Source organism: Cydia splendana, chromosome 2 (genome assembly GCF_910591565.1).
Source record: "Cydia splendana chromosome 2, ilCydSple1.2, whole genome shotgun sequence".
NCBI lineage: Eukaryota > Metazoa > Arthropoda > Insecta > Lepidoptera > Tortricidae > Cydia > Cydia splendana.
Genome location: NC_085961.1, coordinates 20,447,008 through 20,465,938, shown reverse-complemented (window position 1 = coordinate 20,465,938; position 18,931 = coordinate 20,447,008). Strand labels below are relative to the sequence as shown.

Here is an 18,931-nt window from a genome sequence, read left to right as displayed (position 1 = left end):
TGGAATTTCGACCGCTCGATTTCGTGTATTTCGTTCAATAGTATCTCCAGTACCCGGCATTTAAATTCTACTAATAGGATTGAAAACGAGTGGTCAATACCACTCGATTCCCAATTTCTATCGCTCGTATTTCAAAAATTTGTATTTCGCGGTTTTCCACCGATTTTCGAGTGACGAAATCGGTTCCCAGGACAGTTTTTTAAGCCATACTAAAGGCTGTCCCTTCAAAGCTCAAATACAAATCATAACTGGATGTATATTTTATCAGCAATGAACTACATTTATTGAATGTGACCACTTTAGCTTCGCACTAAATGGAATTAGGGAATGAACACAGACAATGTAAATATGACAATGAGAGGGCTGGATGGAACTCATATCGGCAGAGTGCCACCCGCGAGATAACGGAATGACGTCTTTGTGAACGGGTGTAAAATTAAGCAACGGAACGTTGATCCGGTGCCGGTGGTATCGAGGGTTATAGACGTCAGTCGTTAAGCGGTTGCTCAATTTGCTCGGTATACTTACTCACAATTTCATTCTTATGCGAAAATACGATTTGAACGCATCTTTTGCACACTGTTTATGTTTGGTTACCTTCTGTAAATGCTCTTTTTACGGGTAAAATCGCGACATATTTAACCTCTAGCCGCTCAAATATAAAAACTTGCCAAGACAAGTATACATGTACAGTTTGATTTGTCTAAATGACTGCTCGATTCGAACTTTAGAATACGTCAATTAATAGATCTAGAAACGATATGGATTAGATGTTTCAGTGTCAAAAATAACGTTTTTGTTTGAAGAAACGTCACATTGACACTGACATATCTAATCCATATCGTTTCTAGATCTATTAACTGACGTATCTTAAAGTTCGAATCGGGCCGTAAGACCTTTTTATAGGTTTGTCGTGTTAGTAGGTACCTACCTACCTATGGATTAAACAAAGGCCAGTGATGGTACTATGATTTGTCCTTCATGTACCGAGGTAGTTAGGGAAAATTAATGGTTTCGAGGAAATCGTAAATTTTCTTTAACTGATTAATTGACTATGGAAGATCACATCCTTCTCATCATCCTCAGGGTATCTTTTTGCGGAATAAATAAAAACAAAATTGTAAATTGTGTTACGCTTTTTGGATTTTTTAAGGATTTTTTTTGTAATTTTACAGCCAATTAACCGCATCTTACTTCTTTGGGTTCAGTTTCTGTTGTTCCTGGTGCACGGCTGCGTAAGTACCTAGGTACCTACATATTTAGGCCTTTGTGATTTTGTTCCATATTTCAGTCGATTTGTCTTGTTACTTACCTTACAATCGTAATGTTCGTTGAAATAAAATAATTAAAAAAAAAACGCTAGACTAGTTATTGGAAAACACATTGGCCACAAAGTAAACACCATTCAATTTTATTACGTCGAATAGTCTCCCGTTTGAAAATCCCCCGGTGGCAATCCCGTAAATCTCTATTTGTCGCAACTAAAACAGGTCACGGCGGAAGGCTATTACGTTCCCTAAATGCTGCCGAACTCCCTGTAGAGCGCTCAAATCCACTCCGAACGGGCTGGTGTCAAACGCAGGCCAGAGTTGTTTGTATTGTTTATTGTCGCGGCGGTCGTTCGTACGCCAAAGACGCCGTCGCAGGCACGCCAGCATGTTTCAATGGAATCGAACAGTCCTACCGCGCAACTATTACATCCTTGCCCACGAACGATACTTATCCTCACTTAACGTCTCCTTTACCTTTTCCCGTCGGAGCTTTACAACGTATTCAATAGACGTCGCCTTCACGGTGCTTACTCGCATAAGTTGAGTCGATTATTTATCTCTTTACTCGACGCAAGCAATGCCAATAAGTTATAAACTTAAAATCCTTTACATCCGACTTGTTTTTATATGAGTAATGAGAAAAGGGGCTCACCTTTATGTAAAATAATTCGTTTGAATGAAATGTTGTAAGAGTCTGTGCGGAGAGAGAATAGAGTCGTAGAATGTATTGGGCCCCATGCCGCCCAATGTACATCATGATGTACACTCAGTTTTGATGGAATGTCAACCTTCATTAAAACAAATAAAGTATATTTTATTTTTATTTTATTTTATTTTATTTATTTGGAGATCCAACAGCTATGACAATAACATAGAGATTATAGTGGATACAGGAAGCCAAATATAGGAACCCACAGGTAGTAACATATATGTATATTTTCATTTGTCTCGTAAAATTTTCGAACAAACGAATTTCAACCCAATTGCAAATAAAACTAGATTCAAACTTCCTTAGCTATAATTTTGTATGGTAGGCGGCACGAGGCTATATTATATTTTATCTGCATTAAATATTACACTCTAATGAGTATATACCTAGTTTTTGTTTTGCTAAAGTGAAACAGGTTCGTTGCCTAGGCAAAATACCAAAAAGAGTTAACAAAATGCGGCAAAACTCTTGGAGCTATATCGTGACAGAGCAGCAATCATTCGTGTTTTATCTCAGTTTGCCCACGCTGCGCCGCGGAAACTGCTGCAATAAAAAACTACATACAATGTGTTTGCATATGTATATATATGTATGGCCTACCCACAAACGTGACGGCCACACCTGTATTGTAGTATCATTTAGATGACGAGCTTCGTCACTTCCCGTGGGATTTGCTACAACGCAGTTCACGTACCCGTCGGATTATGAAATTATGGTGTTTGGAAACCATTTCGAATAACTATGAATTACTTGCTCTGGGAATAGGAAGCCTTCTCGGAGCTTAAAAGTCTCAACTTAATTTGATATTGTTATAATACGAACAGCAATAAAGCTACCCATACCATATCACTAATTCTGTGAAGACGAAATCGCGGGCAGAAACTATTAGGTACCTACATACTATAAATGCGTAAGTAGCACTATCTATCTATTACCACTTCGCGCATAAACCGCTGAACCGATTCAGATGAAATTTTATATGGATCAAGTTTGCGGCCCGGGGAAGGACATAAAATATTTTTCATCTAAAACGGTTTAGCGGTTTAAGCGTGAAGAGGTAACCGACAGACAGACAGAGTTACTTTAGCATTTATAATATTAGCAGGGATTTCTTGCTCAATAGAAAATGATATTGTTTTATTCATTTACAATACCTAGGTACCTAGCTTGTTACCTACAAATTATATGTTTTTAACAAGTTATTTTTTTTGTTTCAGAATACATAAAGAAGAGAAGCAGGACAAATGACAGCAAGTGATAAACAATGTAAACTGTTAACAATATATCATGTTCATATTTGAGATACGTTAGAGATCATATAATATTTATTAATCTTAAAGATAAAGATTGTTCTGACAATAATAACGAGATGTGAAGAATAGTTGAAGTAGGTTTTTATATGAAATGTTCTGTGAGGATTATTGACATGATGGCGGGGTGCTCCGCTCGAGCGAGATCCGTCGCCATGGAAACCGGGGGCCTGCCGCTGGTTTCCACTTTCGCTTTGTTGACCATCGTCGCAGGTGAGTATATTTTAATCCGGATCTCTGTATACTAAGAAATATACAGTTTATGAGTTGACTTTTCACTGTAATCAAATGTATATTTCTTGTTGAACAACAAATGTGAAATTTGACTTAATTAGACAATTATACCATCGCTCATATTATCTAGGTCTATCTGTGACTAGGTGCCTAAGGCCGTGGCCTAACGTTTGGTCTACTTAACTACAGTAACAAATACCAATCTGAGTAATCGATAGTATTATCTTGATATTTTATTGAGTAATCCGAGGTTACTCAACCAAATATCAAGATAATAGGAATATGTTTGATAAGAATAAGAAAATAACCATCTTAGTTAAACATTTAAATAACTATTGTTACATGTCATGCAATCTACACGCTTTATCTAAAATAAAATAAAAATAAAACCGGCCAAGTGCGGGTCGGACTCGCCCACCGAGGGATCCGCACATAAATTTAACTTTTTTTATTATTCTTTTTTTTTTACAAATGCAAATTCAAAAATTTTCCCTGTGCATGGAGTGTAGGGCGATATTACTTGCCAAATTTCATAGTTCTAGGTCAACGGGAAGTACCCTATAAATGTTGATTCCTTTGAGAGTGTCGAAATATAATTATGTTGTTTGCAGCATGCAAATATGCATGCTTTTTTGTTTTTTAGAGACGGACGGACAGACAACAAAGTGATCCTATAAGGGTTCCGTTTGTTCCTTTTGAGGTACGAAACCCTAAAAAAAACAAAGAATCGCGTATACATGCTTTAAACTGTAGGTATGAATTTCAGAATAATTATTACAAATAATTCTGAGGTCCGCAAAATGGGAAATACTAATGACCAGTTTGTGACGAGCGTGCCTCAAACTAACTAAATATGTCTCGGCGCTAATTGCGCATCCGAAGGAAAGCATAATATCCTGTGCGCGGCCGTTTCCGTTCTTTGAGGGGTTTAATTCGCTCTTCTGCTTCTAAGTAAACTAACACAAATTCCATTAGTGTAGATCAGAATTTGTCGTAGGTAGAAATCTATGCAGCCTGTCATAGTTTCTTTAGCCAAAATATTTCATTTTACTCTGCGGAGGTGTGCCTTAAATCTGCTTGAACCCCAACTAATTATATCAGTAGTTAGTATTTAAATATAAGTCTGCAATATTGATATATTATGTACCTAGGTAACTAGTTCCAGGGGATCGGACCGCACACGTGTTGTGAACCGAGAAAATTGTTGCACTTTAACGATGAGAAGAAGCTTACGTCTGCAGTGCACTCGTATGAAACAAAGGGCATTACAACAATCATAGACTAAGTTCACTTACAGCCTTCCATTTCTATGTAAGCCGCTGCTCCAGATTCCGACGCGCATCAGCTCTGACGTGGAGCACGTCTGATATAAGTTAAACTAAAAATACAAAAGCCTTTTCTTTTTAATTTCATTAACAGAGTTTTTTCTTGTCTAAGCTTTAAGCTTTTCATACACGGGATTTAAAGTTTTACTTACAGTACACCCGTTGTTCAAGTTTTCTTGTTAAGCAAAGAGAATTTGAAATAGAGGCGGATTGTCAATGTAAATGTAGCCACAGTAATGGTATGTTGGTATTCCAAAGGTATGGTGCAATCTTTTCGAACGATGGCGCCATAACCTTTAGCCTAGTGTCGAGTAGATGGCGTTAATTTAAATATTAAATAAATAACACATTTCATTGAAAGAATTAGGATCATAGTCAAATGGCGTTTCAGCAGTTTTAATCTTTTATCGAAAGATGGCAGTAAATGTACTGTGACTACATAATTTACCGTAACAGTAACTCTATACACTCTATTCTCTTTGTTGTTAAATATACTGATCTTTCAAGTTTTTTGCGTGAATGTAGCTGAAATGTAGAGTAGCCCAAGACTAAAATTGTATACTGTACCTACCCCTATTGCTATATGTACACCACCATTGACACCCCAGGAGTTGCAAGCCGCTTACCATCAAGTGAGGTATTCCATCCCGGTCCTCCCCCCACCTTTAAGCGCCACAGCTTTTATACTAAAATTATTTTAAACGGGTCACTCACGTGTTATTAAGTCGAATAGCTCGACATATTTCTATCCAAATTTAATATGTTTGAGTCTCACGGGAGTTTTATATTTAAAAAGACACAGCTTTTAATATGAACCTCGAACTATTTGATTATTGCTATATTAATAAATATATTAAGAAAGATAATTAAATACAAAGCTAGATTTTGAGTCAACCAATCTATTCGTAACTGCAGTAAATTCAGAGCAATGCGCGTTTGTGGAATCCGCATTGGATTACATTGAGCTAATCAAAGGATTAATTGGAGGGATCGCATTTGATCATGCGATGAATTTAATACGATTCTATCAGTATGTAATTATAAACATCAATGGATGTCGTTTATGTATGCAAGAGTAGGTAAATATTTAAGAGCGGATAACGATAACTCCTTATTTAATCTGTTAATACCTATTCTACTTCTACTTTTCCGATTGCAAAATATTAAAAATACATGAATAGATTACCAGGGTCAACTTGAAAAGTAGTCTGGTACTAAGTGATAGAATGTCCCTAATGTAACTGCAACTTTGCAACACAAATTTACTTCTTAACAGTAAGTATTAAATTTTTGGTGACCTGTGTATGAAAAAGAAGAATACATTATAAGTATTTATCAAAGAGAATTTAGTATCGAGGCGTATTGTCAATTGAAGTAAATGTTTTAGTGACAGTAAATTTACTGTCATCTTTCGACACAGTTTTTTGCTAACACTATTTATCTTATACGGAGTTATTTCAATATCTTTGGTATTTATATAAGTATGTTCCTTACTTTAGTTAATCTTACCTAATAATAATAAACCGTTATTCCAATTTATATTGGAATCATCCACATTCCATGATTGAAACTCCACTAGTAGGCTAAATAGCGCACTAATTAAATTCTGTCACTTCAGGTGACAGGTATCAAGATCTTGGATGAAAGGATCGTATTTGCAGTAAAGTTACTAAAGTTACTGTTGTTATAAATTTTATTAAACTTTATCAGGATATACACTCTCGAATGTTAGTCATATCGGATACCTATTTAAATGTAGAGATACCAGAAAATAAATCTTAAACTACCCTAAGTTTAAGATTTCTTGACTGCATCATAGTTTCAATCAGGTATTGTTCTAATATTAGGTAAGTGTTGTTTAAGTAGCTAATCAGTAGTTAAACGTTTTTGACTTTATTTATTTGATAGTTTTTTATCGCTCTGTACGAATCTTAACTAAAAAGTAATAAAATATAAGCCGTAAAAATTTGAAAAAAGAGACACATGTCGGCCTAAATCGCAAACCTCGTAACTCCTCCGGGGGAGTTACGGGGTTTGCGACTATAAGTAAGTTGTCCAAGGTAGCAATTACTAATTTCCTTGAAATGGAGTTACAAGGTTTGCGATTTAGGCCGACGTAAAATAATGGCATTGTTTCGACAGACGCGTGTTTAATAATAGTTCAGTGAAATTAGCTAAAATTACGGCATAATTAATAGAAGACTTTTTTTAATTGGGATATGTACGTTGTCGACCGAGGTTATTTTTCATCAACCCTCCCCTCTCCTCCCCCCTCTGCGTCACCCCCCCACACCCCCGCAAAGGGTCCAAAACCTAGTTTTTCTCAATTTTTAAGAAATCCGTTCAAGATACAGAAAAAGGGTGTAGGAACGAAGTGATCCTTATTAAATTTTCTATTTATCTCTTATACACACTATATTGCTATCACTTATAGTTTTTGCGCAATACGTCACGGAAGATGCTATTTTTAGCATTTTCAGTGTTTTTTTTCTTCTAATGACTTTTCTCAAATAACACTTACGATATCTTTCACGCTTTTAGGGTTCCGTACCTCAAAAGGAAAAACCGGAACCCTTATAAGATCACTCGTGCGTCTGTCTGTCTGTCCGACCATTCCCCCTCTTTATCTCTGAAATTACTGGGCCTACAATTTTGAAAAAATACACAAAATAGTACTTTACCTATAGATAATAGGAAAACCTATTAGAAATGTGCAGTCAAGCGTGAGTCGGACTTATGTACGGAACCCTTGGAATGCGAGTTCGACTCGCACTTGACCGGTTTTTTTATTTAAGGAAATAGTTAATATGTTATTTAAAATGGGTATTATTTATTGAAAGAGTTTGTGTATCAGGGAACCTTGTTCACTAGGGACGGTAAGCATGATAAAGACATTGAAAGGAGAGTGAATGCTGGAAAACGTATGAATGGGGCACTTAACGCTTTTATGAGCAGCCAGAAGGTGTCGCAAAAAGCACGGTTGGCTGTTCATAGAGGGGTGTTGGTGCCTACACTTATGTATGGTAGCGAAAGTTGGGTATGGCAGAAGAGGCATCAGAGCCAAGTGAATGCAGTGGAAATGAGAGCGCCGAGAAGTATGTGTGTGGTGTGAGATTGCAAGATAGAATTAGGAACAGTGTGATAAGGGAAAAGTGTGGACTAAATGTTGATGTAGTGACTAAAATTGAGAAAGGTATTTTGAGATGATTTGGACATGTGGAAAGAATGAGTGAAAGAAGGCTAAATAGAGAGTGTATAAGGGAGAAGTGGAAGTGGGAGTTGGAAGGGGTCGACCTCGGCGGATTTTCTCTGATCAGATCGGGGAAATCCTGAAGAAAGGCCAGGTCAAGAGCACCCTAAACCGGCGAGCGTGTATGAGGAATTTAATAAAACCGAAGGAAGCGAAAGAGGTATGTCAGGATCGTAGCAAGTGGAAAACCGTGGTATCTGCCTACTCCTCCGGGAAATAGGCGTGATTATGTATGCATGTGTTATTTATTATTAAACTAATTCATTTGACGATCCTATGTCATTAATAAAATACATCGCCTTCAAATATTTTTAATGTCAGCTAATATCGTTATTAACCACTTGTCTGTATATGAAACGGATCCTGACCGAAATTTATAGGTACCTACAGCACAACCGAGGGTGAACCCACGATTTTTGATCACCACACACATCTTCTTCCTCGCGTTAGTTGTCGCTTTTCGGTGAAGGAAATCATCGTGAGGAAACCGGACTAATCCCAGTAAGGCCTAGTTTCCCCTCTGGGTTGGAAGGTCAGATGGCAGTCGCTTTCTTAAAAACTAGTGTCTACGTCAAATCATGGGATTAGTTGCCAGTGGACCCCAGGCTCCCATGAGCTGTGGCAAAATGCCGGGAACAACGCGAAGAAGATGATGAACTTTTCATGTGTGTGGTGGTCAAAAATCGTGGGTTCACCCTCGTTTGTGTTGTATAAAATTCGGTCAGCGGGCGCAGCACGGTTCCATTTTTATCGCCTATCACTATGCGCGTCCCTTTCGCACTTACATACTTGTTAGAGCGTGACAGGCATGGTGTGGCAACATAGAGGTACAATAATAGAAAGGAAACGGAGGAGGGGCCAAATGACCGAACGAGATACACTTATAGAACTTTCAGTAGGAGTAGCAAGAAAGCGGTACTATTGCTTGTCCTTGTCACAGTCTCACTTTTTGTTTGTTCCCCACCATAAATTTAGTATGGGTTATGGTGGGCAACAAATAAAAAAATTCATTTCATTTCATTTCAATAACCCGACCGAAATACGTAGATTATTGTTTTTGGTATATTGTCAGGAATGTTAAAACGTGTTTTTAATATAGCATTGCGTATATTTTGTCCCTCACGGAGGCACGCGCACATCACTTCTATAGGCTACCTTCTATGTGAGGCAAGCTATAAAAACGCGACCGTGCGATCTGTTTCACAGTCAAGTGGTTAATAGTAACGATCTTCGGTGAGCTTAAAATGTTTGAAAACGATGTATGTTCAAAATGGCATAGCATCGTCAAATGAAGGAGTTTAATAATAAATAATACACCATTTTAAAGAACATATTAACTAATTATTTAAATTAAACAAAATTTGGCGATATCGTAAGTATATTTTGAGAAAAGTTATCTTACAAAAGAAAAAAACGTAAATTCAAAAAAAATTGCATACATGGTGACAGATTTCACAAAAACTATAAGTGATAGCACTATAGTGTGTATAAGAGATAAATAGCAAATTTACTAAGGATCACTTCGTTCCTACTCACTTTTTCTATATCTTGAACGGTTTTCTTAAAAATTTAGAAAAACCGCGTTTCGGGCCCTTTGCGGGGGTGTGGGGGGGGTGACGCAGAGGGGGGAGGGTTGGGGAGGGTTGATGAAAAATAACTTCGGTCCATAACGTACATATCCCAATTGAAAAAAGTCTTCTATTAATTATGCCAAGTTTTCCATATATTTTTTTCCAGAAGCAACGTACTATAAGTATTTATCGAGCACAAAGAGGCCGATATGAGTATTAAATGGAAATATTGTTGTGGTAATATCTCATCGCTACGGTTTTACGTTTGACTGATTCAAACCTTTAGTGGCTGTTTGGGCAATTTTTCAATGAAATCAAGCCGGCCGAGCGGCTAGGTACCCCCAAATGGGAATTAATAAATGCGGGCAGGATAATGACACTCTGTCGACCGCAGCTCAATTTGATATTGATGCGACGCGAAAAGCAAAATGTAATTAAATTTATACACCTGCCTACCCATTATTATACAGTTGGTTTGAAAAATGTGGCCCACATATTTCGTGTTACACAAATTAAAAATATGTAGGTTGTATTTTACATGAATTCGTCAAAACGTGCCGTGAAATATACGAAAATTATAACTAACTTTAGATACTTATTTACATAATTATCAGTGGGATAAATACCGCTATAGCTGACACCTACTTAGATACCCTATTTCCCTCTAATGAGAATACCCTACTTGCTTTAAAACAGAAACATCCGCCACCATCTAGGCTAGTAACATTGCCGCCTGAGCCTAACATTGCAAGCCCCTTTCTATCTGTAACGCCTTCAGACGTAACCACGGCAATCTTGTCTTTTTATAATGGGTCGGCCTCTTGTCTCGATGGTTTGCGACCACAGCACCTTAAAGAACTAATCTCGCCGGCCGCCGGGAACAACGGCCCCCGTCTGCTAGAGGCCCTCGCCAAATTATGCAATTTCCTACTGAGAGGTATGCTAAACATGGAGGTGAGACCGTTTCTTTATGGGGCCTCTCTTTGCGCCTTACCTAAAAAAGACGGTGGCATCAGACCGATTGCAGTAGGCAGTATTTTCCGGCGCCTCACGGCTAAACTCTGTTGCCGAGCAGTAAGAGAAACAATGTCTGGCTACTTGCAGCCCAGACAGTTGGGTTTTGGCACAATTCTGGGCTGTGAAGCGGCAATACATGCCACTCGTCACTTCGCAACGGAACACCATACAACGAATGACATCATCATCAAGTTAGACATTAGAAATGCTTTCAATAGTGTAGAAAGAGACGTCATCCTCAATGAAGTCCTTGGCAAAATTCCACGCCTTTACCCCTTTATCTATCAGTGCTATGCTTCCCCGAGTAATCTCTTTTACTCGGGTGAAGTCATCCAGTCTCAAGTCGGCGCTCAACAGGGTGACCCCCTAGGGCCCCTTTTATTCTGTCTGGCCATACATAAAATGATTTCTGCAGTTAAAGCACCATTAAACGTATGGTATCTTGATGATGGTGTCATTGGAGGTAGCCCCGATGTTGTCATAGAAAATTTAAAGACCTTAATACCAGCATTAAAAACAATAGGACTAGAAATTAACCCTTCAAAGTGCGAATTCTTTACTTGCGGCGATATAACTTTTGAAACACTCACAGATCTCGAAACGGTTCTGCCGGGAATGAGGCAGATTGTTAAATCCTCCTTCCAACTCCTAGGTGCTCCCATATTCTCCGAGGGTGTCAGCTCTGTACTACAAAGCAAAAGGCAGGCACTCTCGGGAGTACGGGAGCATCTGGTTAATCTGTCTGGACACGTCTCCCTCATTCTTCTGCGGAACTGTTTCGCACTACCTCGTACCGTGTACACCCTACGAACATCTCCGACTTGGCTTTTCGAACAGGACCTACAAACCCTTGACGACACATTAAAACTCAGCCTAGAAACAGTACTGAACGTAAGTTTGAGCGTAGATCAGTGGCGTCAGGCGTCCTTACCTGTTCGCTATGGCGGCCTCGGTATCCGTCGAGTCCAGGATATCGGCTTAGTGGCGTTTTTGGCTTCGATACACGGTTCAGCTGATCTAGTTGGTCGCATACTTGCAATAGAGAGCACAAATATCTGCATACCTTTCGCATCCGATGCCTTAGCAAAATGGGCCACATTATGTCCATCCAACGAACATCCGGATAGCCCGGCCGTTCAGAGGGGCTGGGATGACATCCTCTGTAGGCTACGCCACGCAAATTTACAGGCTGGTGCCTCGGGAACTGATCTGGCGCGTCTCAAGGCCGCCTCCAAGCCTGAGTCGGGTGCGTGGCTGCACGCCTTGCCATCCCCTCAATTAGGCACACTGCTGGACAATGATTCCCTTAGGATCGCAGTGGCCTTAAGGTTGGGGTGCAAGGTGTGCAACCCGCACCGCTGCATCTGCGGAGTGATGGTGGAAGAGAACGGCCACCATGGGCTCAGCTGCCAGAGATGCGCCGGTCGTTTCCCCAGGCACCATTCTTTAAATGAAATCGTACGTCGAGCCATGCTGTCGGTGGGTGTTCCGTGCCTCCTTGAACCACCAGGGCTGTCTCGAACAGACGGCAAACGACCCGACGGGCTGACGTTGGTTCCCTGGCAGAGAGGGCGGTGTCTTATATGGGACGCAACTTGTGTGAGTACATTTGCTGCGTCCCATGTAGGACACACCGCCAAGTCGGCAGGCTCAGCGGCAGAGACTGCCGCCAAAAACAAGCACCAAAAATACTTTGCCTTGGGAGCCAACTACGACTTCGTGCCCGTTGCCGTCGAGACAGCCGGGCCCTGGGGACGGGAGGCACGCGAGCTATTTAGAGAGCTCGGCAAGCGCCTAAGGGAAAAGGGGAATGACCCCCCGTTCTGAGTCATGGCTTGTCCAACAGGTCTCCATCGCCATACAGCGGGGTAACGCTGCCAGTGTGATGGGGACCTTTGGACCCGGCATGGCTCAGAACGGGTTTAAGTTTTTAAGTTTTGTATGTCGCAGGTACATACAAAACTTAAAAACTAAAACCTTTAAAATTTATATTATCAAATAAATTAGGTATAAAATACTGATTATTTTCGTGGCGCACTGAAATTTTCTTAGATAATGTATATATATAATTTATACATTAACATTAACATAATGTATGTATATATATAATGTCAATAAACTTGCATTCCTTAGATACCTAAAATATTGTTTACAAATAGGTAGGTATTTACCTAATAGAAAGTCAACACGAAAATCTATTTTATTTGACTGCCACGTGGCTCTCGACTTTAAGCGAAACGTTAATTTCCAACTGACCTAAGCATTAGCTAAATTGAACGAAAATATTACGTGTTCTAAAATCCCCTGATTCCCTCACGGTGCCATTAATCGTTTTGATGTCGCAGTATGGGACATTTAGTGTGACCCTTTTTAACCAACCTTTCTCGATTCCAGTATGTTCCTAATCGTTGGAATGCCAAACGCCGAAACCGAATCGGGCATGGTATATCACAGGGTTTAGCCAGCATCGGCAGACGCTAAAGCCTGCGTCCTGCTATGTCGAAAGCTTATTGGAAAAGCGTACCGTGGCGTGCAAGCCACGGAGTATAATTAAATACTGAATAGTAACGGTAACTTATTTAAGATTTGCTTGTTTTGTGGAGCAGCGTTAAAAGTAAATGGTAATTATAATCAATTATGAAAATTACTTATGTAAATAACAAAAACCTCGCAAGGCAGTAGCTACAGTAGCTACGAAATTGCATGGAGAAATTATGAATAAATTCGCCATGCACTTTTACGGCTGATTGTACAGTGCCCAGCATACCGGCTAAACCAGTGAGGTGTTCCAAATGATCTGCGTACAATACACCTGGATTGCTTAGCTACCTACTTACTTGCTACTTTTTATACATGCTGATTAAAATCATCATGTCTCGTACATGCGCTAAAGTTGCCTCCAGAATCTCGCGAACTAAATTGACAGGTCAATGTGCACAAATGATACCACAGTTTGGCCAGTGCTGTTCATATCGATATTTTCAAAAAAGTTTGAATTAGAGAATATCGCGAGAATTCACCGCTAGGGGCGCTACTGTTTTGCGGTCAGTTAAAATGAATCTTTAAGTAATTTTGTTAAGTTATTTTACAACTGTTATTTGGTATTTCGAAATTGTGCAATTTTATAGTAATAGAGACAAGGATATTGGGATAAACATATTGTAATTAAATAAATATTTTATTTTATTTATTTTGTTTTATTTGTTAGGAAAACTTACAGCTAGAGTAACAAGCTAGGTGATAACATAGAAACAGTGATTTTGGCTCAAAATACAGATAAGGCCAGCCCAGACGGGGAAATATTTCGTACAATGTGATTAATTTCTCATTTAATTTGTGTGGTGTGGACGCAAAAATTAAATCGTCTCGGTGATCCCTATTGCTTCGATTGTAAAGACCACTGCCCTGAATCTACCGGCCACATATACAAAATTAAATCACCAATTTTAGATTTATGACGACATCCGAGCTCTTGAAATAAACAACTTGCCCCCAAACGTGCATACTAATTGAAATTTGTCAATTTGGCATCCGCACCTCCTGATTTGAACGGTAACGTCACAATCTTACAATCGAATCAAACACTTTTCTCGTCACGTCTAGATACGCGGCAGCGTGTCAAGCCAAGTTCAAGCAAAGGAACTGGCTAGCCAGCGCCGAGTGTAATATTACACGAACCACTTGGTGCCACTTTTGACCCTTCTATAACTCAAAACCTCTTTAACGTAAACACATAAAACTACGTGTATTTAATTATATCCATAAGGACATCTAAAAGCCCAAATTTCATGAAGTTAGCTCAAACGGTTATAAAGATATGAAGGTCATAAAGTCGTAAATTTTACCACTGACTGACTGACATATAGTACCTAAACCTAACCTAATTCCAGATGACCTAGAAGGATGAAATTTGGAATCCAGCTCGGTGATTGTATGTAAGCGTAGGAAAAAATCAAAAAATAAAAAAAAGTTAAAAAATAGGGGGGGTCCCCATACAAAAAAAAATTTATTTATTGTGACTGACATATAGTACCTAAACCTAACCTACTTCCAGATGACCTAGAAGGATGAAATTTGGAATCCAGCTCGGTTATTGTATGTAAGCGTAGGAAAAAATCTAAAAAAAAAAATGTTAAAAAATAGGGGGGGGGGGCATACAATTTTTTTTTTATTGCAGCGTTGTAACCGTTACTAGCATGAAACTATCCCAATATATTTATTATTATATTTGCTATATAACAGAAATATAAAAATAAACTTAAGTCAAAAAATAAGTGGTGTCCCCATACAAAAAACTTGTAATACGCGCTAAACAACCGGCCAACACGCAAGAAAAAACATTAAATCTCAATACCTGCCTAGTTTTCTTTACAAAAAGTAATGATATCCCACCAAAAACATATAGGTATGTAAAAAAGGAGAGCCAAGCTCAATACAAAAATTATGCATGGCTGTGGGCTTCGCCGCAAAAAGAATGGAGATGTAAATGAGTGCCAAGTTCTATGCAAAATCCAAATATGTATTTATAGGAACAAAATAACGTTATGATACTTATAACAATTGCTGTTATTTAAAAAAATGTGAGATCTTAAAGTACGTTAGATTTGACTTGGCCAGTTTTCATTACATACATCAGTCATTTTATAAAGTTATTCAACATATATATATATATAACCGGAAGTGCCTGGAAAAGCTATTGGTCTATGAAAGAGCAAATGAAGGGAGATTTCCCTATTTCTCTAAAACGAAAGCTCATGGACATGTGCATTCTTCCCATCCTGACCTATGGAGCACAGACTTGGTCCTTGACAAAAGTTCAGAAATCCACCCTCAAGGTTTGTCAACGCGCCATGGAGCGTAGTATTCTCGGCGTGAAGTTGACCGATCGCATCAGAAACACTATACTACGCTCCAAAACCCAAATAGCTGATGTGGCTGAAACAGCCGCCAAGCTGAAGTGGGACTGGGCGGGACACGTTTGCCGTATGCCGGATGACTTGTGGGCTAAAACAGCAACCAATTGGGTCCCACATCAAACCCGGGGTCGCGGCAAACCTCGAAGGTGTTGGCGAGATGACCTCGACTCCTTTGACAGGAACTGGTGGGAGACGGGTCAAAACCGGGATACGTGGAAAGGGGGGAGGGAGGCCTTTGCCCAGCAGTGGGAAACTCTAGGCTCATATAAATATAATAAATAAATTTTAATTCTGATAAAAACTGGCCAAGTCAAATCTAACCTACTTTAAGATCTCACATTTTTTTAAATAACAGCAATTGTTATAAGTATCATAACGTTATTTTGTTCCTATAAATACATATTTGGATTTTGAACTTGGCACTCATTTACATCTCCATCCTAGAGATGTGCGCCGATGGCAAAATCATCGGCGGCGGCGTCCGATGATTTTTTGATCGGCGGCGGCGGCGTGATCGGCGTGAAATCGGCGTGGCATAATTTTTGATATTGCATGAGAATGTGGCTGTAGAAACTCTACAATTACATTAAAGCTTTCTGAGTATTTACTAGGCTATCCAAAACATAATATGAGTGTTTTCTAAATTATTGTCGAAAATTATATCCCATCACGTCACTTGGCATTTGGCAACCATTTCTTACTAACCTTAGAATAAAGATGTCATCGTTTTCGAAAGTAAACGCCAGGTTGATTCGCTCAACAGAATGTCTTTGAAGTGTCCTGTGTCGCATGGCACTGGCAGGTGAAACCCGCGTGTCTTCAGACCTACATACTGCGAGCGACTACCCAAAGATTTGATAGACGAGCCATCTAACGTAAAATCGCTTGAAAAACTTTTTATGAGATAATACATTGTATTTCATAAAAGAGTTTTATGGAATATTAAGGTCTACTTTGTTTTCTTTACTGGTAGCTTAGTGATGACCCTTGGTGATTTAAGTTCCTATAAGTGTAATTGCTTAACCTGACTTTTATAATTTTGATTGAAATATATATTGTTAAGTAAAGAAGCCGATAATCACGATAAAATGACTAAGAATTGATTGCGTGTTGATTGTTTTAAAATTAAATGAAATTGTATATTATATGATAAATAAATCAAACCATATCTATCATATGATGACCCTTATGCGTGTCACCAGCATCACACGAGATATCATAAAATATGCAATTATAATCGTAGTGAATGCTGGCTGGAGATTCTAAGAAGAAAATAGCATTTTTATGTCCTAGGATATGCATACCTGCAATTTTCTTGACTTTAGTTCACTGATTAAATTGACAATCAAGAGACTAAAACAAAATGCGTTCTACAAAAAAAGCTGTGCGATAAAATATCAAATAATAACCTGTGATCCAGAAACTAGATCTTGTTTAAATTAACGCTAAATCGTTATCACAGCTAACACCGCAACGACAAAAATGATGCTAATTTGGTTCACTGGCAAATAATAAGCGAAAAAGCATAAGGATCTTCAAATTATATGTCTGATACTATCTACTCACTACGCAAAAGGCAATAAGATATGTTAGGTATCAAAATTTCCCACGCCGATTATACGCCGGTCAAATCTATCGGCGGCGGCGGCGTGGAAAAATCGTCGACGGCGGCGGCGCGGCGGCGCGGCGCACATGTCTACTCCATCCTTTTTGCGGCGAAGCCCACAGCCAAGCATAATTTTTGTATTGAACTTGGCTCTCCTTTTTTACATTTATGTTTTTGGTGGGTTCATATTAATCGAAATCGTTTGTGACCCCTAAACAATTATCACGTGGGTAGTAAGTGCAATATCTTACTTATCGATATCATTTTATCGACATATACCGTAACTATTTTTCTTTGCTATTCCTGGTATCATTTTATTTGTGAAACTCATGTCAATTTAGTTCGCGAGATTCTGGAGGCGACCTTAGGTAGTAATTACGATGGAATTCAGGTTTTTAATTCATTCAATGCCTATTCCCATTTGTAAAGCCATTGAACTCCCGGATGTTTGTTTTTATTGTTTGTTACATACACAAAAAAAAAACAAAAGAATAATCGAGTTAGTAAGGCTCCGATAAGCCTCACTGGGGGCTATCTACGATCTTTTTATCGATAAACCAATTCCACGCTGATCATGAAACATTATATTTATGTCTACACGTACTCGTACCGCTGCAAGCGTAGCTTAGCAGTAAATGTACTAACTTATTACTCAAGTAAAACTCACGCTACAACGGTCCGTGTCCGGGCCGCGGCCTTCGACACTAAGCTTTCTATAGAAATCATCACGTGATCACCGAGGCTTTGTATAGATAACGAAGTATCGGACGCATCGGCCCGAACCCGGACCGATCTAGTGTGAGTCATCCTTTATGAGTTAAGTTAAACTCATTCACTGCTCACTCATAAAAAGAGGCGTAGCGATACGAATGTGTGTGTAGTGGTGAACGGATTCAAATTTAACCGAGATGATGGGAGGGGGGCCCAAAGCGAGCATACTGCTCAAAGCGAGCACTGGTGCTCACCTTGAAAATATAACAGCAATAGCGGTGTGACTGCGTGGAGATATCCGCCCCGCCACGCTCTGTCTCCCACAATTGCCCACCGCCACTGTTAGTGACCGTGTGTGTCATAGTGACCAAAATTACGATTTGATAAGTTCAGATATGAAAAATACAAGGTATGTATCGAGTGTTTTGTGGATTTGTGAGGACGTTGTTGAAAAACGTTAATTGTAGTATGGATTGACAGTTATTTAGCTTTTTGTTTAGGTAATATATTCATATGTACGCGAAATATTTGAACGTTAGGTTTGAGTACAATGTGGGTTTGGTTGAAAAGGCAAAGCGGGCAGGGCAAAGTGAGCATGTGCCCACATAATGCAAGTTGTAGGCACTTGAAAACTGCACAACTTATATTGGTATTGAATCATTTTACTGTGACACATGTCAAGATATATAAGATAAAATAAATGTTTGTTTGATGAAAAGTATATGTTTTTAAGAAGAATAAGAATTTTTGTCAAGGCTGTGACAATTTAAAGTACTTACCTATGTTGTAGGTATGTTTGGTAAGAAGTACCATTTATTGTTAAATTTCTTACGTTTTGACTCTGATTAAAGTCTATATCAAATCATTAGAGTCTTATTGATGTGATCGACGTAGTTTCTGTCCTTATCTCCAAAAAAATATTGTATGGTTATTGCATGAATGAAGTGTGCTCATTTTGCCCCCTTTGTGCTCGCTTTAGGCCCCGCCTCGGGCAAAGCGAGCAAAAGTAAA

The 18,931-nt window shown here is 39.0% G+C and overlaps 1 protein-coding gene across 1 annotated transcript in view; it reads left to right on the top strand.

Moving 5' to 3' along the window:
• Positions 1 to 18,931, top strand: part of LOC134805132 (lachesin-like) — an 84,491-nt gene that overhangs the window by 25,711 nt on the left and 39,849 nt on the right. The window contains exon 2 of the mRNA XM_063778434.1: positions 3,198 to 3,503. Coding sequence (XP_063634504.1) covers positions 3,380 to 3,503 — 124 coding nt within the window. The 5' untranslated portion in view covers positions 3,198 to 3,379. The remainder of the gene's footprint in view (positions 1 to 3,197; positions 3,504 to 18,931) is intronic.